The 19,629-nt window shown below is 58.8% G+C and overlaps 2 protein-coding genes across 5 annotated transcripts; one reads left to right on the top strand and one right to left on the bottom strand.

Annotated features, from left to right (window-relative positions):
• The first annotated feature begins 2,123 nt into the window (after positions 1 to 2,123).
• On the top strand, positions 2,124 to 10,373 carry CHRNA10 (cholinergic receptor nicotinic alpha 10 subunit). Its single transcript, XM_019480143.2, has 5 exons — positions 2,124 to 2,589; positions 4,291 to 4,436; positions 4,890 to 5,044; positions 6,204 to 6,736; positions 9,405 to 10,373. Exons 1-5 carry the CDS (start codon positions 2,514 to 2,516, stop codon positions 9,932 to 9,934), a joined length of 1,440 nt encoding a protein of 479 aa, XP_019335688.1. The 5' UTR covers positions 2,124 to 2,513; the 3' UTR covers positions 9,935 to 10,373.
• A 1,721-nt stretch (positions 10,374 to 12,094) lies between these two features.
• ART1 (ADP-ribosyltransferase 1) lies at positions 12,095 to 18,082 on the bottom strand. 4 transcript variants are annotated; one of them, XM_019480157.2, is made up of 5 exons: positions 17,587 to 18,082; positions 17,418 to 17,510; positions 15,178 to 15,919; positions 13,322 to 13,360; positions 12,095 to 13,221 (listed from the first exon to the last, which is right to left on the bottom strand). In XM_019480157.2, the coding sequence occupies exons 2-5, from the start codon at positions 17,493 to 17,495 to the stop codon at positions 13,133 to 13,135; spliced, it is 948 nt and encodes a 315-aa protein (XP_019335702.1). In that variant the 5' UTR covers positions 17,496 to 17,510; positions 17,587 to 18,082; the 3' UTR covers positions 12,095 to 13,132. The 4 variants fall into 4 exon arrangements, with proteins under 4 accessions (XP_019335702.1, XP_059579427.1, XP_019335698.2 ...); XM_059723444.1 differs by lacking the exon at positions 17,587 to 18,082 and having other exon boundaries at positions 17,418 to 17,539; XM_019480153.2 differs by lacking the exons at positions 17,418 to 17,510; positions 17,587 to 18,082 and having other exon boundaries at positions 12,095 to 13,218; positions 15,178 to 16,274.
• Between the last annotated feature and the right edge of the window lie 1,547 nt (positions 18,083 to 19,629).

Genomic DNA, 19,629 nt, shown 5'->3' with positions numbered 1-19,629 from the left:
ACTGTTACACCATTGACTGTTGAATGGCTCGATTAAATGTAGACCGAAGACAGGGGTCAAGCAATGCTCATGCCATAAAAGTGGCTATGCAGCTATCAAAATGTCCCTCCAGCTATCTATCAAAAGAGCCAACCTGTGACAAAGTTAGTGCTTGAAAACATGTAGCTGTTTTATAGCTAGTTTCTAGCCAGCTTTCATGGGAATGAGTAGCAGGGCCCTGTGGTCATTACCAGGCTACTGATTAGCCCCGTGCTTGCTAGCTAGAGCCCCTAGGTTAGCCCCGTGTACCTGGAAGCAACTCAGGTTATTCAAAAACAGGTATGCAGAGGTGCCCTGGAAATGTTACGGTCTCTTTAACCCTCACCTCGCGCCTTCTACCGTCTGGCTCCTCCAAAGGGTCACAGGCTCTGTGATCCCAAGGTCGTTGATTAATGGCCAGACCCAGCAGTGCGCGTGGCTTAGCCAGGCCCTTTTCTCCCAAAGGAGCATCTCTCTGGCCAAACGGGTCTTGCTTGTCTTTTGCATGGCATCTGCCCCGGACGATGCCTGCTTAGAGGGGAGGGTCCTTCTCAGCCTCCCCGTGGCAAGGAGCAGCCGTGCCGCAGCGCCTGCCTCCGGCTCTTTTCCTGCAGGGGAGGGTTGTGTTTATATAACCCGTGGTTAAATGTGTCACCTGTACAAACTCTGCGGCTGGTGAAGTTAGATCAGGCAGTGACTTATCCTCTCTCTCTCCCCATTACTTTAATTAGCTTCATGCAAATCCACCTGCTGCTCCGGAGGAGTCGTGCAACGTCGCCGCCCGGACTTCAGGCTTCGGGGATGAATAATTCACCAACCTGTAAGTAAAACCGCATCCAGCTGGGGATTAGCATATGAATGGGCTCGGGGAGCAGTCGTGGCTTGTCTCTAGAGGAGCCGTCCTTCAGGGCCAGCCCATCTCCAGCCACCTCCTAGAGTCCCTGCATCCTGGCTGGGCGCTGCCTGGGGCTGTCCTGCTGCAACCATGGCCGTGGGACGGTAGCTTTTAAATGATGCTTCCCTTGGTCTCTTCCCACTTTGGGTTCCCCCACCTGGGGCAGCAAAGGCAAGGGAGTGCGCTCTGTTCCCCCTTGTCCTCCAGGCCCCCAAACCTTTTGCTCGCACTCACTAGGCTAGGGGCAGCTGCACCGTGGACCAGCATCTTGGCGCTGAGGCTTCGCCATGCCTCATTGGAAAGAGGGTGGTCTTGCTACTGAGGGGCATTCAACTCCTGGCTCCATCTCTCAGGCCTGGTGTTTTTCTGCCTCTCCAGTTGCATCGGAGGCCGCTCGGGGCGGGGGACGTCTCTTGCTGGGCAGGCCCAGAGCCTGGGAGATATGGGGGTCTCCTAGCTCAGGTCCATCCACAGCAGTGGGCTCGGGAAGGGGGCTTCCCGAGGCTGCGTCCTTCGGGACAGTCGGCACTTTATTCCACAAAGGAGGGTTGCAAAGCTGAGACTCCAGGCAGCTCCTGGGGATCATCTGCACTGGGATGGCAGAGAGAGGGAGTGATGCCTCCTCCTCCTCCTCCTTCTTTTCTTTCTTCATTGTGCCATTGCCATCAGTGCCATGTGCTGCCTGGCAAGATCTGCGCCCCACACCCTGGCTGTTCCCCTGAGAAGAGAGACTTGCTTGCTTGGGGGGTTAGTCCTAAATCAAGCTCCCCAGTGATGGGCTGGGGGTCCATCCTTGGAAATCTCTAGGTGGGCTGGGCTGAGTCTGCCCCGAGATGTGGGCTGGATGCACTGGGCTGTCCTGAGGGCCCTGCCGTCCCACGGAGCCCCTGCTGTGCTGCATGGGAGGGGCTGGGGGACACGACCAAGGCCGTGCAGGGAGTCTTTGGCAGAGTCAAAGCCCCATTTAGTGCCTTCTCTGCAGTTCTGGGTTTCCCCTTGCACTGGGGCACATCCCAAGCATGAGTGAGAGCCAGCCTTGAGAGATGGGGTTGTTTTCTGTGAGTCCTGGGATCGTCTGACTGTGCGTGGCGTGGTGTCACCCATGGCCGGAGGTGCCAGGTGGGGGCGTGTCGCCGGGGGGGGGAGTGGTGCTTTCCTCTGCCCCAGTTGCAGCCTCACGCTCATTCTCCTGGCAGTGTGGCAGCTCCTCCGTGCTGTCTCTGTCCCCTGGGGGACCCTCCCTCCCTTCCTCCCTCCCTTTCCCCTGTTCTTCCAGGCTCAGTTTTCACCCGCCTGCCTCTCCCCTGCTCTCTCCAGACGGCTGCAAGCTTCCCTCTGCCCGGAGGCGACGGAGCGCTCTTTCACAGAGGAAGACTCTGCTCCATGGAGAAGGAAATCCCCGGGTGATTCTGCGACCCCAGAGGAGCCGACCCATGCCCTGCCTCTGCCTTCCTGCTCACGGGTGCTACCAGGCTGGCCGTGCCCTCCCTCCAGCATCATCAAGGCTGCCGGCAGCACAGATGCACCCCTGACCTGCGTTGGAGCTCCTTGTTGGACTGCAAACTTCCCCCCACGCCGGCCGGGCGTCCGTCGTGGGGGCATGAGCATGAAACCCAGGGCAGGCCTCGGCTCCCTCCTGCTCTCCCTGTGCTTCTCAGGACTCCCCCTGCTACCAGGTAAGACGCCATCGATGCCTCCGCACCCCTCGTTGAGCAAGGTCCCGGGACCTGAGCAGCCAGCACTTACCGAGCTCCTCGGGGCATGCCGCCCCTGCCCCTTTGCAGGGTTACATCTGACCCCCAGCCGGTGGAGCTGCACCCCGGGCAGCCTGCAATTCAATCAAGCGTGCAGGGGTCCAGGGGTCCCCTGGAAACATGGCCGGCTTGGCCCCATGCTGTAAACGAGCCCGTCTCATGCCCACCCCTGAAACACAACACCTGGCATTAAACTTTCAAGCGCAGGATGGGGCGCTTCTCTCCCAGCCGCCTCCCTCCGTCCCTCCCGCGGCCCCCACGGGCAGGGGGGTGCGGTGTTGGGTTGGGCAGAGATCAAGCTGGGTCCTGCATTTCAGAGCTGAGCTGGCCTGGCATCTCCTGCCTGGCTCTGGGACCCAAAGCTCAAGCACCCAAGTGGCACCCATGGGAGTCAGAAGTCAGGATGGGGGTCCTGTCTCCATGGCCTGTGCTGGGGGGGAGCTCCCTCCTTTCCAGACCCACCTTGCTGATGCTCTTGTTGGCATCTGACTCCATGCATGGAGGGTCTGGGTCCCACGCTGGCCTGCAGAGACCATGGGACAGGCGGCAGGGCAGGGATCTGCAGCACAGATCAGCTGGGTCCAGGGGAGAGGCTTTCCTGTCATCCCTGCTCAATGCTACCAGCCTCCTGGAATAGCCTCAGCATAGCCCCAGAGGGTCCTGGCTAGAGGGTCTTGTCCCTCCACTCAGGGTCAGACTGATGCTGCATTTGGGATTCAACAGGGATTTGCACCCTGGTCAGATTGGTATGCACTGGGGGGGAGGGCAGTGGGGAGCCATGAGCCCGAGGCTACGTCTGCAGTCGGTGACAGAGCTGGGCCCAGCTCTCCTGAGCCTCTGCTGAGCGTTTCAGCTTCAAACCTGCCTTTCCCCTTGGCACAAGTCTTGGGAGCAGAGAGAAAGGAGCCTCCTGCCCCGGGCGCTTCCCCGGCTTCAGTTGGGATGTGCAGGGAGACATTGCGGCAGCCTTCAAATGCTTTGTGACCCTTCTTGTGCCAGCCCCAGCACCTGCCCAAGGCGTCTCCCTCCAAGTGGTCACCCGGCTCGGGGCTCCTAAACCTCTCCGGCCACTTGCATGCAGTGCAGCCTGCCCGGCCACCCTTGACCATGAGCTGTCAGCATCTCCCCCAGAGCAGCGGGGCTGGCAGAGAGCTGCAGAGGTCACATCTAGTCCAACCCCTGCCTGAGTCTGGATCAGCCCCGTCCAAACCAGCCCAGACAAACCATCATCTAAGCGCTACACAAGACTATCCTCGACTCTGACGCAGCACCAGACGTCGCACTTGAACCTGCCCCAGGGAAAGCAGAGGGACCGCGGCCGCCGACATCCTGCTCCTATAAAAGGTTGTTCGTAGACGCTCAAGAGATCCCAAGCAGAGACCGTGCCCCCACTACAGAGGAAGGCAAACCCTCCTCAGTCCATACCAATTTGACCGGGGTGGGGGAAAAAAACCCTTCCTGACCCCAAATGTGGCATCGAGCGGAGGGGCAAGACCCTCTTGCGAGTCTCAGGGTCTTTCTTAGCTGCTGCACGTGGAGTCTGTCAGTGTTGGGGTTAGCTGGTTGCAGCTGGGGGCTGTGCCTTCTCCCTCCTCTTCCTCTCCCCTTTCCCTCCTGACTCAGGCTGCCTGGGCGCCCAGGGGAGACTGGCCTACAAGCTGCTCAACGACCTGTTTGCCAACTACTCCAGCGCCCTGCGGCCCGTGGAGGACACGGACCGGGCTCTGAACGTCACCCTGCAGATCACGCTCTCCCAGATCATCGACATGGTGAGTCGGGGGCCCGCCGAGCCCGTCTCCCCAGCAAAGCTGGCTGCCGGGGATTGCTCCAGCTGGGGTGTTGGCGCAGCAGGGCTACCCTGTTGCACCTGCCAGCACGTAGGAAACCGCGGGTCCTGGCTGGAGGGGTTTTCTCTTCTAATTGGGGCCGGAGGGTTGTAGAAATTTGGGTTGGGTCACCATGCTTTTGGGGCGACAGCTGCCTCGGGACGTGGGGGCTGGCTGTTGCTGCTGTCCGGCAGATGAGCAGCCCCCCGAACTTTGCTGGGACGAGCTACATGGTGCAAGCTAATGAGTACCAAGGGGCCAGATCAGGGCTGAGTCCCTCTTGATGGGCAGTTCATGGTGGCGAAAGGGTGAGGCGCTCCGTGCTACTCCAACGTTGCACAGCGGTCCATGCATCTGCTTGCTCCCTCCTCGTGTCTCTCTCCCCCTCGGCTACAGGATGAGAGGAACCAGATCCTGACGTCTTACCTGTGGATCCGGCAGGTGTGGGTGGACGCTTACCTGACCTGGAGCAAGGACGATTACGACGGGATCGACATCCTCCACATCCCCAGCAGCTACGTGTGGCGCCCCGACATCGTCCTCTACAATAAGTGGGTTTATCGTCCTTTTGTAAGTGGGTGTACGGGGGGCTGGGAGGCGGCGTTCCCCCCCTGCCCTGCTTCTGCACGCGGCTCCTGCCGGCAGGGCTCTGGGGATGGGGAGGGCCTGGTGTTCGGCCCCGATCCTGTCGGCAGGAGTTGGCTTCCACGGGCTCATAACAGTTGCAAAGAAGCGGGGCTGGAAGGGACTTCTATAAGCCATTTAATCCCATCCTCTGCCTAAGGCAGGATCAGCCCTGTCCAAAGCACCCCAGGCAAATCCGTTGTCCAACCTCTGAGCAAAACGACAGCGAGCCCGTCCTGCTGGGGGGAGTTTAAGCCTCCCCCAGACGCAGGGTCTTAGCAGCAGGCTGGGGACGGGGTCTGGGCTGTGCCAATGCTCCTGCTGGGACCAAACCTGGAGGGTCCTGGCTATGGGGTCTTGCCCCTGCACTCGGGGTCAGACCGATGCTGCATTTGGGGTCCCCCCCCCGGTCAGTTTGGTAGGGACGGGGCGCTGTTTGCCTTCCTCTGTCGCAGGGGCACGGCCTCTGCCTGGGGTCTCTGGAGCTATTGAATACATTGCAATGAAGCAGGACGTTGGCTGCCGTTTCCCCCCCGCTTCCCCAGGTTCAGGTGTGATGTGTTGCGTCAGGGTTGACGGTAGTTATGCTCAGAAGTTGGATGGTGGGTTTGTCTGGGCTGGTTGGGACAGAGCTGATCCTGCCTCCTCCATGGTTTTGAGAGGGCTACAGAAGCTGGCTCCTGAGCCGGACGTTCACGCTGGCCCCGATCCTGGCGGGCAAAGGAGCTCTGCAGCATGAGGGAGATGCACCAAACTTAAATTGCTCATGTATTTTGGCGCTGTGTGTGTTTGCGTGTTGCCGCGAGGCATGGGAGTGGCTCATGGTGACCCCAGTTAGCCCCTAGGAAATTTGCTCAGAGCTTATTTAGTGGCTTTGAGCAAGAGACTTCAAGCCCTAGCGAAAGACTATTGATGGGGCCTGGGTTTCAGCTGCGACTGGGCAGGGCCCTGGTTAACTGGGGTGAAGACGGGGTCTGCTGGGGGCACACGGCTGTGGTTACCTGCCCCACGAGCTGGGCTTGGACCTGGGGAGGGAGGCCAGAGCGGCTCCCACTCATCCCCGTGACCCCTTCCTTCCTTGTCCAGTGCCGACGACCAGTTCACGGGCTCCATGGAGACCAACGTGGTGATCCGCCACGACGGCAAGGTGATGTGGGACTCGCCGGCCATCACCAAGAGCTCGTGCAAGGTGGACGTGTCCTACTTCCCCTTCGACGGGCAGCAGTGCCGCCTCACTTTCGGCTCCTGGACCTACAACGGGAACCAGATCGACCTCCGCAACGGGATGGACACGGGCGACCTCACCGACTTCGTGGAGAACGTGGAGTGGCAGGTGCTGGGCATGCCGGCCCGGCGCAACGTGGTCACCTACGGCTGCTGCTCGGAGCCCTACCCCGACGTCACCTACACGCTCATCCTCCAGCGCCGCGCCTCCTTCTACATCTTCAACCTGCTGCTGCCTTGTATCATGATCTCCTTCCTGGCCCCGCTGGGCTTCTACCTCCCGGCCGACTCCGGGGAGAAGGTGTCCCTGGGCGTGACCGTCCTGCTGGCCCTCACCGTCTTCCAGCTGCTGGTGGCGGAGAGCATGCCGCCCTCCGAGAACGTGCCCCTCATCGGTGAGTTGCCTGTGCTAAGTCACCCTGCCTCGGCTCCGGGCTTTTCCCCAGTGCACGCAGCAGGATTTTGGGTACCCTCCAAAACCCCTTGCCTTCAGAGGCTCTTAAGTGGAGCTTGGTACCGTGCTTGGCCACCCTACCTCAGCAGGCTAATTGCAACCCTATTCCACCCGGCTCACGTTCATGAATCCTTCCCTTTGCTTCTCTTGGGACTCAATCTTGAGGCTCGGATGTGCCCTAACCATCGGGGCGTGTCTGGGTTTTGACGAGACAGGGTTCACCCAGATGGGGTAGGCAGGATGTAGCTCTCAGCCAAGACCGTTCATCTTTGTAGCCCCTTATAAAGCCTTTAATCTACCAAGGATTTTGCTCTCCTACTGGGAGGTTGCTCCAGCCCCCTCTCCCCACCCTGCTCCAATAGTTCGATGCCGGCTCCTTCTCTCCAGCATGCATTTATTCATGGGCAGTGCCTATCCATCCGGTTCAACGTGAGCTCATCTTTCTTCAGTGCAGGTGAGCAGAAGGGCACGGGAATCTTCTCGCTGCTGGGTACGATGGCATACATACCGTCCTGCCCCGTCTCACCTGGGAACATGTGGCCTCAAGTTGCATTTGTCCCATCCATGACTGCTTGCACGGTGACGTGTTGCCCTTGGGGATGGACTCGGGCTCCCGGGTCTTTCTTTTCCTCCAACTTGGCAGGAACTTTTGCTGCTGGTCTCCTGGTGCGTGATCTTGTTTTGGGCCCCCACTACAGAAAACATGTGGGCACATTGGAGAGAGTCCAGTCGAGGGCAACGAAAATGGTTGTGGGTCTGGGGGACAGGACTGGTGAGGAGAGACTGAGGGAAATGGGCTGATTCAATCTGCAGAAGAGACGACCGAGGGGGGATTTGATAGCAGCCTTCACCTCCCTGCAGGGGGTTGCGAAGAGGATGGAGCTGGACTGTTCTCAATGGGAGCAGATGGCAGGACAAGGAGCAATGGGCTCAAGTTGCAGCAAGGGAAGTTGAGGTTAGATATTAAGAAAAACTTTCTCAGGAGGAGGGTGGTGAAGCACTGGGACAGGCTCCCCTGAGAGGTGCTGGGGTCTCCATCCTTGGAGGTGTTGAAGCCCCGGCTACACAAAGCCTTGTCTGGGATGATGCAGTTGGGGCTGGTCCTGCTTGGAGCAAAGGTTGGACTAGATGTGACCTCCTGAGCTCCCTTCAACCCTCATTTTCTATGATGGATGGAGCCTCTCCACTCTTGTCAGTGGATTTCAGCAGCCTGTACCCCCGTCCCTCTCTTATTTTTAAATGAGGCTGGTCCCAAGACCAGTGCTTGAGTGTTGCCCTGCAAGACCCCTCCCTCCCCCTGATAACTCCTCCAGGACATCCTGCTGCCCTGTCCCCTACAGCCAGTCCCTTGTTTCTCGGAGCATCCTTGCACGGATCCCCGTCTCTTTTGGATGAAGTTATAACTTTCCAGGCAGCAGCGTATCAAGTGTCCGGAGGCTCTCACCTCTACTATCTAGCATTCAGGACCATGGTATCCAACCCACAGGGGCTCACCACGGGTCCAGAAATGTGACCGCACGGGAGCGGCTATTAACGCTGCCTCTGCTCCCTTACCACCAGATTTCCGGAGCCGTGGGGAGCACCGTGGGCTGGGCAATGTGGCTCCAAAGGTCAGATTTGGCCCATGGGCTGAGGGCCAAGCACCCCTGCCCTAGACAACCTGTTAGCAGAGAAAGATATCGGCTTGGGGGGATTGGAGCACAGTCTTCAAATCCCTGAAGGGCGATGAGAGGGAGGCTGGAGATGGGCTTTTCTCTGTGGCCGGAGGGACAGGGCTAGGAGCAGGGGAAATGGAGGTTGGAGATGAGGAGGAGCTTGCTGGCTCTGAGGGTGGGGAAGCACTGGAACAGGCCCGTAGAGAGATGGTGGAGTCTCCATCCCTGGAAAGTTTCAAGAGTAGGTTGGACAGACACGTGTCTGGGATGGTTTAGTCAGCAATGACCTTGCCCTGAGCAGGGGCTGGACTAGATGCGACCTTGCAAAGTCCTTTCCAGCCTAACTTTCCGATGAGCCTTTAAAGCATCATTTACTGACAGTCCATTTTTTCCAGCCTGGTGTTTTCTGGGGCTTATTTTGAATGCAGCGTTCATGAACATCAGCACAGCTCAGGCCAAGTCGGGCTGAATTCACTGCGTACAAAGGCTCGTGCACCCGTGACTCTTTTGCTCTGGTGGCCCAAAGCAAGCTTGAGGGCTGAACCCTTGCTGTGAGCAAAGGCAATCTCACCAGGATGCTCTAGATTAGGGGAGCTCAACCCCTGGAGCCATGCAGTCCAGCTCTTGGGTGTCCACGCCACAGGGGTCCAGACATTTAGCAGCGAGTGACTGGTAGCAATCGAAGCTGCAAGATTTCCAAGCCCCCTGCAGCTGAATTGGCTCCGGTCCCATGCAAAAGGGTGAGGCCCCAGGCTTGGACCCTGGTTGTGCCACTGAGAGAGCTTGCGATGGGAGCACTGGTCCAGTCTCCCCAAGGCGTGGCTGCCTTTCACTCCGGTTGAATTGCTCCCATCACTCCAGGGCCAAAGGGCAGAAGGCTGGAGCGGGGGGGGATCCCTTCCCTGCCCTGCAAGGCTCTGTCTGTCCCCATGACCTCCCCTTCTCTCCCCGCAGGGAAGTATTACATCGCCACCATGACCATGATCACGGCCTCCACCGCGCTGACCATCTTCATCATGAACATCCACCACTGCGGCCCGGGGGCCCGGCCCGTGCCCCACTGGGCTCGGAAGCTCATCCTGCACTACATGGCCCGCGCTTTCTTCGTCTACGAGGTGGGCGAGAGATGCAAGAGCCCCTCGCGGGAGCCGGACGCCCTGCCCAGGGTGCAGGTGGGGAATGGCCAGGACAGGGCGCTGCCGTCCGAGCCCGGCGGCCCCTCGGGCTGGCAGGAGACGGGCAAGTACGTGAACTTGGAGAAGGGTGGCAGGGCGGAGGGGCCCGTGCCGCGGTGTCTGTGCCACCAGGACAGCTTGCTGCGCAACGTGGAGTACATTGCCAACTGCTTTCGGGACCAGAAGGCCTCTCAGCGGCGGGCTGGGGAGTGGAAAAAAGTGGCGAAGGTGATGGACCGCTTCTTCATGTGGGTCTTCTTCCTCATGGTCTTCTTCATGAGCGTGCTCATCATGGCGAAAGCTGCCTGAAGGGCCCCTGCAGCACCTAGGACTGCTGCCCTGCCTTGTCCGCCCACCCCCTTGCAAACCTTGCGCTCCTTTTTCCTGGTGGAGACTGATCCTTGGGAGGACTGTAGACTGATTGCAAGCAGCAGGTCCTGCCTCCAGGTGCTGTGCAAGGCGAGGCCAAGTCCCAGGTGTGTGCAGAAGCCCCTGAGGGCAAAGCCATGTACCTGCTCGCAGGTACCCCCATTCCCCTCTGGATGGGGAGCACCTAGCTCTGGCTTGGGTACCAGGGCTGAGCCTGAGATCCCACAGCGTTGTCCTGCACCTGGGGCAGCTACTGGGAAGTAAGGCATCAAAATAAATCCCCTGGAAGCTCCATGCAGGGCCCCATGGGGGTTTGCAACCCGAAACAAGTAAGCATCTTGCAAATGCTTCCAGGCTTAAGAAGTGTTTAGAGACTGAATGGGAAGTGCTGCGTCTTCCTCAGTGCCCCCATCCCCAGGGTGCTGTTTGCCATCTCCGCGAGCAAGGGCCCGGGTGTGTTTGCACGGGCGTTGCTTATGCCTGTTCGGTCTCTATGGCCCTTGCATCCAGAGTGGACAGGCCGCAGCTCTGCCGGGGTAAGTGCATGCAGGTGCCGTGGTACCGTCTTACATTACACAATGCTGTGTGCCTCGAGCACACAGTTACCCTGGGCAAGCTGCAGACATGCGCCATCTACCCCAGGGCAGTCTCCCTCCTCCTTTCTCCTGGGTAAGCTGATGCTGCGTGCGAGCGACTCATGGCTTCATGTCGGGCATCTGCTCCTGCCTCAGGCAGGCACAAAGATCAGTTACCCTGGGGTAAGTGCGTTGTGTGTCCAGGCCCCCCATAGCCTGGCTGTGGGGCGAGGAGCTGAGCTCTCTTCCCTCTTGTGCCTCCTTCAAGAGGGACCAGAGCCCTCCCATCAGATAGCTCTTAACCCTGCCGTGCTGGGTGGGCAGGAGGCTGGCAGGGGTCTTGCAGCTGAAGCCATGGGGGACCTCCCTGCATCTCATGATGTATCTGCAGAGCCAGCACCCTCTCCCCATCGGCCAGGACCTCTCCGTCTGGCTGCAGCATATCTCGCTTTGCACCTGGAGCGTGCAGCGATCTGGAGCAACCATGCAGCTCTTGCTGCGGTCCAGCAGCCTGGGCCTGCAAGCCAGGGATTACCCAGGCTTTGCCTCGCTGTGCTAGGCCAGGAGACCTTCCAGGAGACATGTCTGCTGCCCCATGCCTGGGCTGCGTGCCACAGCTACTAGTCCCACGTGTGCCAGGCATCGGCTCCTACAGTGCCGAGAGTCATCCCCCGGCCCCAGCACCTTTCTTATCCCACGCCTTCGTGTCCCACCTTTCCTCTGCCCGTTCCTCTCCCCACCAGCATGGACAAAGCTGATGCTTTGATAAAATCCCCAGTTGCTGGCTCAACTTTGCAGGACACAAGCCTTGCTGGAGTGGACTCGGGTCTGTTAGGGTTAGTGAGCTGTGCCTGGGGCACATCCGCCTGCCTGTGTTTGCATCCCGTTGTCCTTCCCCACCAGGCCCTGGTGCATGGTGCTGTGGGCCTGCTAGGGCACGTGGTCAGAGGCAGGCACGTGGGTGATGCCTGGCCAGCGTTCAGGTCAGCACAGAGCTCCTGGCACGGAGGGGACCCCGGGTTAGGATGGAGCGAGGCTTTGGGCTTCGTGATAAGTTCCCCCCAGCAGATACCACAACCACATGAAGGCACATTCACTCCTGCCCTGCAGAGAGCAGAGCGGACCCAGGCTGTGTCCTGAGCATGCTGGTGCTGTGTTTCTGGGAGACACAGCCCACCCAGACACCCCTCTGCACCCTTGGCCTCTGTCCTGTGCTGGCTGCAGAAACCAACTCTGCTCTGGTGCTGCCCCTTAAGGATGCTAGAAAGGGGAGAGCTTGGCCAATCGCCCCTAGTCCCACTGAACCAGCCACAGAGACCGTCCTCCCACCCCCAGGCTTATTACTGCATCACAAGGGGCAGAGGCCGGCAGCTCCAAACCACCCCACCCCAGCATGGGCTTCACAAGGGGAAGGCCACTGTCCTCCAGGTCATGAAGTGGTCCTCAACCGGGGTTACACGGCACTCTGGGAGGCCACGAGATCCTTTCAAGGGTGCTGCGGGATACCGTGCAACACAAGCATGTCTGCAGATGAGCAACCTGCCCAGATGAACCCGGAGCTTTCAGAGGGTGCGATTCCTCCTGCCCTGCGCTGAGCTTGCCGGGCTCTTTGCAATAGCAGAATTGCTCGTCTTATTTTTATTATTTTTTTGTAGGCAGAAAAAGGAGTGAAAGCTCAGCACTGGCAGCTCCTGAATGGGGGTCTTGAGGCTGCAGAGGTGGGGAAGCACGCTGCCTTTGAGTCACGGACGAACAGGGCTGGCAGGGTCAAACCCCTGCTTAGGGCAGGACCACCCCTGTGCGAACCACCCCATGCACTGCACCAGCTTGGAAACACCCCCTGGTCCCCCCTGCTCCATCACCCAGTTGCCCCGGGGTCACCGGCACCTCCAAGGCTGATGTGAGCATATAGGTTGTAGCCGCGTTGGCCTAAGGGCATAGGCAGACCAGGATCTTTGGGTAAATCCAGTCTATCTTAGTTATCTTTTTTTAGTTAGTCTAATAAAAGAGATCGGATTTACCCAAAGATCCTGGTCTGCCTAGGGGTGCAGTGAGACTCCCGTGTGTCACTGGTCTCACGGCTTTACCAGCTGAGAGAGCTCATTTCAGAGCCGACGCGTGTCCAAGGCAGCATGTGTGAAAGCCCTGCCCCATCGTGGATGCTGGACGTGGGAGGGGAGGGGGATATCGCAGCCAGGGAGCTCGTAGCGGAGGCCTGTATGCAATGCACCACGCAGAAACGGGGGAGAAAGCTGGCTTTCCTGCCAGCCTGTTGCGCTGCTCAGCCAATGCCGGGGGTCTCAGCTCTTTCCAGCTGAGGTGTAGCCCAGGCCCCCTGGGTGGGCATGAAGCTGGAGCAGCGTTGGTGTCCTGCGCCATGCACGAATCTACACGGGGCACATTGCACCTGGCCATGGGGTCCAGCTCCATGTGGGAGTCTCCCACCCCCCCCGGAGCTGCCCCCATGCCAGGCGCCAGCAGTTTTGGGGTTAGCAGTTTTGCCCTGCACGTTCGCGGCCTCGTCGCCGGCGTCGTGTCAGCCGTCCTCGCTCGTGGGTGCTGGTTAAGACGGCAGAGCGACCTGGGTGCTGGCCGCCACGAGGAAGCCCCAGAGGAGGAACAGGCTCCAGGATGCACTGCTCGCCCCTGCTGCTGCAAAGACAGAGGGGATGGTGAGGGCCAGGATCAGCAGGGACATCAGCCTTGTACCACGTGGATCGCTGGTGGGCTTGCAGTACCACTTATTCCTTACCTGAGCTGAACGTGCATCTCTGGGTCTTGCATCTTTTCTCTGCCAAAGAAACCCACAGCAGTTAAGCATCAGCCAGCAGCCCCCTCTTCCCTCCTCACCCCTTTGGGGTAAGGCCTGCAGGTGATTTCTACCCTGCTCAAAGCTGCAGGCCAGATCCAGGTGCCCCCGGTGCTGGGGGCTTCTCAGACAGACCCAGGGAGCCAGCAAGACATCAGGACTCGCACTCGGCTCTGCAGCCACCACCTCTGTCCCCTTGCAGCCTCCCTGCCCATCCTGGCCGGGACCATGGCACCCCCACTGTGCCTGGCAAAGAAACAGGCAGCTTCCCTCCCTCGATCACCGGCTTGGGGCAAGGGAGGTTTCCAGGTGGCTGTCCTAGGCTCCTCTTCCACGCCCCCATCCAGCCCTTCTGTTTGGCACGGAGCAACCAGGCAGTGGCTTTGAATTGTTTTTGGCCACATTGCAAAGCTGAGGGGGTAGCTAAGCTCTTCTGGGCAGGCTCCTTTGCGAGCGGAGCTGCCACCACCCAGCCATTTGGCCCTGAGGTAGACATGAGGGTCCTATTTTGGGTCATCTCTGAACCCTCATGATACAAAAACAGCTCCTTTCATATCACTGAGGATTGCTAAGAAGGGAACTATGACCACAATGAGCAGTATCGTGATGCCCCCTTTAAAAACCCATGGTGCATCAATGCCTTGAATGCTGCACCCAGGCCTCCACAAGGAGCTAGCAGAGCTAGGGAAGGTGCAGAGAAGGGCAGCAAGGATGATGAGCGATACGGAGGGGCTTTCCTAGGAAGAGAGAGACTAATGAGGCCAAGTCTGATCAGTTTAGAAAAGAGATGCTTGAGTGGGAGCAAGAGAAGGGTTTGCACAACACTAAACGGGGAAAAGGAAGTCAGTCGGGATTTATGATTGACGTTCTCTCACCAGACAAGAACAAGGGGTCACCAAATGAAACTAGGAGGCCCCCAGTTTAAAATGAACAGCAGGAAGCTCTTCTGCACACAGCGTTTAATTAAAACGTGCAACTCGTTGCCACCAGCTGTTGCAAAAGCTGGCTGCTTAAGCAGGTTCACCGAGGGACTGGACACGCTCTTGGAGGAAAGGGGCATCAGGAGCTATTGAGTGTGGCAGTGAGGGGCATGGCCTCTGCATCCAAGCTCCCTGGCCCTTGCTAAGGAGGCTGCAAAGGAGAGAGGAACAGGGGAGAAAACCCTGATCAGACCCATCAGTCTTGCTTCTAGCCTCTGCTTTTTACCCCTGTGTGATGCAGAGTTAGGGGTTAGGGTTATGGCTAGGGTTAAGGCCAGGGTTAGTTTTATGGTTAGGGTTAGGATTAGGGTTAGGGATATGGCTAGGGTTAGGGTTAAGGCTAGGGTTAATGTTAGGGTTAAGACCAGGGTTAGGGTTAAGGTGAGGGTTAGTGTTATGGTGAGAACTAGGGTAAGGGATATAGCTAGGGTTCAGGTTAAAGCTAGGGTTAGTTTTAGGGTTAGGGTTAGGGATATGGCTAGGATTAGGGTTAAGGCCAGGGTTAGTGTTGTGGTTAGGATTAGAGTTAGGGATTTGGCTAGTGTTAATGCTAAGTTTAAGTTTAGGGTTAGTTTTATTGTTAGGATTAGGTTTAAGGCTCAGTTTAGCCATAAGGCTTGATTTAGGGTTAAGGCTAGGCTTAGGTTTTGGTTTAGGATCGTGGTGTGACATAAGAGGCTGGGCAAGAGAAACCTATGACGTGTCCCAGTGAAGTGCAGCTTTGTTCCCCAAACGCAGAGAGGTTTGGGAAGGGGTCCCTGTCCCAGGCAATCCCCCAGGTCTGTGCCACCTGTGAGCTGTGCCGTGACGGGCCATTACCTTTGACGAACTCGCAGTTGTAGGAGCTGGACTTGTCCAGGGAGCCGAGCTCGATCAGGGTCCTGTCTCCGGCCCGGGTGAAGTTCTTGACCGTGAAGGTCTCGAAGGGCGGGATGAGCACCTCATCCTCGGTGGGGAATATGGAGAAGTTCCTGATGCCGGCGCCGTGGCAGGTCTGGATGCAGAAGAAGGTGTCCTGCCCAAACTGCAGGGCGCTAGTGTTCCTCAGGGACGACGACGTGAAGTGGCCAAACCGCACGGTCTGGCGCCGCTCGGACAGGAACCGCACCCCCTTCACGCCCCGGTACACCTTGCGGCACCGGGGGTGCTGCGCGTTCCCCAGGGCTTGCAGGCCCCGCGTGAGAAGGAAATGCAAGGTTTTGAAGTTGAAGCTGCCCAGGTAGTTTTCCCGCGTGCGGCCTGCCTCCCTCACGGCCGCGTTGAAGTCCCTGTGGAGGGGTCCCTGCATGGTGTAGGCCATGATGGCAATGGCATGCTCTGCCTTGAGGTCCGGAGGCACCGGGGTCTCCGCCTGCTTCTCCTTCCACTTAGCGGCAGCCTCCGTCCAGGCCTCGGCGTAGACCCGGTTGCTGGAGAACTCCGAGCGGTTCAGCGCCCCGAGCTCGGCCTCCATCATGGCAACGCAGCCCTTGTACTGGTCATCGAAGGCGCTGGGTGCCATGTCCAGCCTCACGTCCTTGATGGGGAAGAGGTCTCTCCTGTGGAGGGGGAAGGCCAGGACCTGAGGGCAAAGGGAGGATGCAGTGAGGGGAGCTGCGGGCACATCTTGAGCGGTCAGCACAATGCAGGTATGAGGATTTGGTAGCGCGGATGCACGTGCGGCAATCCAGGCCCGTCTTTTGCAAAGGCGTCGGACACCTGGATTAACTGCAACAGGGGTGAATGCAAGGGCAAGACGTGGGAGGGCTGCTGGTTTCATGCTAGCCGCAGGCAGACAAAAGAGGGAAGGAAGTCAGGAATGCGGAAGCAGAAGCGGCTGCTGAGCAAGCCCGAGGGCTTGGAGGTGAGTTCCCAAATCACAACATCACGTCAACCAGGGAGCTTGGGAGAGCATGCCTTCCCGCCCCAGGCTGCTCACACGGCCCGGGGGCTCTGCACAGGACCTTCCTCCATGGGAGCAGGGTGCAGTCAGAGCAGGGCGAGGATGTGGTGATGTGACCAGCTGCAGCGACATGTGTAGGCATGCATGTGCACACACATACTATACATTTAAAAGTAAAATTATAGAGTCCTAGGGCTGGAAGGGACCTCCGGAGCTCGCATCCAGTCCAACCTGTCCAAAATACCCCATATATGTGTGTGCGTGCGCGCGTGTGTGTGTGTGTGTGTGTATACATACATGCACACACACGTAAGTCTAAAATAAACATATGGGAATGTGTGCATGTGTGTTGCATGTCTATATAGCATGTGCATGCATCGTGTGTGTATGGGCACACTATCACGCTATATCTATTTGTGTGTGTGTGTGCTTATGCAAACATTTTAGGCTTACGTATCTATCTGTACGTTTGTGTATAATGTTTACCTCTATATTGTGTGTGTGCGCACACATGCACACCTGTGTAGGAAAGCCCATAGTGGAGCCCCATGGGCAAGTTGCGGGTGTTTCCTGCAGGAGGGGCGGGTCAGAGGCTGGCTCTGTGGAGCTCCAGGCTGGTGCACAGCCTCGGAGAGGCATTACCTCCATATGAGTTTCCTTGCCTGCACGTGCCTCAGCTCCCCACCTGGGCTCTGGGATAGCTGCTCTGCCCCGTGCACGGAGAGGCTGGGAGCAAGGGCAAAGGGCCCATAAACGCCTCGCAGGCAGGTGGGAGGCCTAGCTCGAGGGACCCTCTGGCTCCTCTGCAATGATGCCGGAGCCGACAGGAGCCGGCCTCAGAACGAGACGTGGCACCGGTTTTCCTGCCATCTCAGCCACGCGGGCGCCAGAGCAAGTTTAATTAACATCACAAACCGCAGGCAGCACCAACAATCCCAGATGAGCATCTGTTGCAGCCTCGGGGTTTTATCTTCCATGCACAGCCAGCCCGAGTCAATAGCCGGTGGGGATGCATTGAGTGTTGACCCTGAAACCTAATGACGGCACCATTCGCTCTTTAGCTACTGCTCGTTTCTAGCGGGGCTGGGCAAAGCCCGAAGGCATTTTAGAGCAAAGCACTGCTGTTGATGCTCCTTCTGTTGGTGACGGGACTGGGTTCAGAGCCCGGCACCAGTACCTGAGGGCGGTCTGCCAGGATCCCAGCCAGCAGCAGGATAAAGACCGGCCTACAGACATCCATCTTCACCGTGTGCATCTGAAAAAACAGGGTCTGCCTGGAGAGATCAGCCAGTGACTGGTGAGTAACAAGCCACGACCCACCACCGAAGCCCTGGGGAGCCCTGTACCTGTAGGCTCCAGCTCCCCTTGTGCCCGGTGCTGTACGTCTGTAAAGCAAGGGATGGTGCCTGCCCTGGAGAACCGGAAGTCAACCTAGGCAAGAGTAGAGTCAATTACCTGCATCTTCCAGGCGGAAAAAAGCAGTCATGCTGGGAGAGCTGGGCTTAGCAGGGCCAAGCATGAAGGGGACCCGTGGACCCCTCCAGCTTCCTGGGGCGTCCCAGTTCTCTGCTGCATTAGCCAGGGCAGGGGGCTGGTATAACTGGGGCATGGGCATTGCCATCAGCCGGTGGAGGTGACGTGGGAGCGGGGATACCAGCTCTGGCTGGGGCTGTCTGCAGTGGTGGGCAGTTTCCAGGAGCAGCCCCCCCATATCGTGCTCCACCCACCTCGGGGTCTGGTGCCAGTGCACTGGGGGCACCACCCCAGCTATCCCCACCTTGGGGCCGGCCCCGGGGTCTGGCGGGTTGATAGCAAAATGAATGGGTTTGATGACCAAGTGGTTTCCTCCTGGGTCTCTCCCCCTTTTTCCTGCCCTTCAGGCTGCACAGAAAGGTTGCGCACTCGGTACAAGCGTCCTATCCATCCACATGCCACGGTCCCAGGTTGACGGGGGCTCTGTAGGCCGAGCTCACGGCCCAGGCATGTGACTGGCTGCCAGGACACCCGTCTTCAAAGCTCAGCTCCCCTGAAGCCTCTCTGTGCCTGCCAGAGCTGTAGCTCAGATGCCAACCCATGCCGCAGGGATGCCGTGACCCCCAGAGCTGGCAACTCCCCAGCGCTGCTCCTGGAAGCACCAAGCGCCACGAGTTTTAGTAAGAGCCGACGGGCGATAGCGGTAGCATTGCTGCACCCCACTGCACTTGTGTGCAATTCCCCAGCCAGCCCCCGAAGGCCGAGAGCCCCAGTTTTAGGAGGGTGTTCAAGGCTTTGATGGACTCCAGGTCCTCGCAGGCTAGACTCCTTCATGAACAGGCAAACGGGGTTGTCAGCTCCTTGCATGAGCCTGCCCACATCCCAGCCTGCCAGGAGCCTGTGTTATAGCAACACCCCACATCAGCTTGTCACAAACCCTGGCAGGGAGGGGAAGCAGCTGCTTTCGGGGCTCCTGGCATGGAGAGAGCTGCAAAAACCCTTATCAGGTTGCATCCTCCAAATAAACAACCCCCACCCCACGCACATCCCCGGAGGCAACAGGTCGGCGGTTTGGAGGCTCCAGATGCTGTTGTCTGTCTTGCCGCGGCCTGGGAAACTCTCAGTACAACATCGTTAGCAAGAGGCCTGATAAACCCCAGATCCAGCTTCAGCAGCCCCTGTCCCCACATCCCGTTAACCAGGCTGGGGGCCTTTCAGGTAGACCAGGTGGATCTGAGAGGGATGGGGTCCGGCGAGGGTTTTTACCTTGTTCCCGAGCCGGGGCTGGGGTGCGGGGCAGCGACCGCGGCTTCTGCGGTGGGTCGGCTCCGGCAGCTGCGCTCGGTGCAGGGGCACAGCTGACATGCCAGCGCAGAGGCGTCCGGCTTGGCTTTTTATAGCTTTAGACACCCTGGGCCAGAGCACTTCCCCTCCCTCCAGCCTATTTATACCCTGGCTTTGGCAGGGGCTCTGGCAAATGTGTTGCACCACATCTCCCTCTCCATGGGGGATGTCAGGAAAGCCTCTTTCAACTGCATGCACCCTGGGCACCGAGCGTGTCTCTTCTCTTGGTGCCTCCCATGGGAGACGGGAAGGGGCACAACCAGGTGTGTTTCCCACCCAGCAATGGCTCACGGCCCGATGCAATCCATAACAGGATCGCCCGCCCACCCCGTCGCCAGCCGTGGCGGTCACGTCCCAGTGGTGTCTGGCGGTCACCTGCAAAGTCGGGGCCCTGCTGCAATGGGGGCTGCGCATCCCCACAACCAGGGACGGCCCCTGGCTCCCAGACTTTGTCACGGTGGCTTGAAGTTGCAGCAAAGCAAGTTTAAGTTGGATCTCAGGAAAACCTTCTTCACTGTCAGAGCAAGGTGGCCGGGGAATAGATGCCCAGGGAAGGGGCGAGGTCTCCATTG

Source organism: Alligator mississippiensis, chromosome 1 (genome assembly GCF_030867095.1).
Source record: "Alligator mississippiensis isolate rAllMis1 chromosome 1, rAllMis1, whole genome shotgun sequence".
Taxonomy (NCBI): domain Eukaryota; kingdom Metazoa; phylum Chordata; order Crocodylia; family Alligatoridae; genus Alligator; species Alligator mississippiensis.
This window is presented reverse-complemented; position numbering and strand designations above follow the sequence as displayed.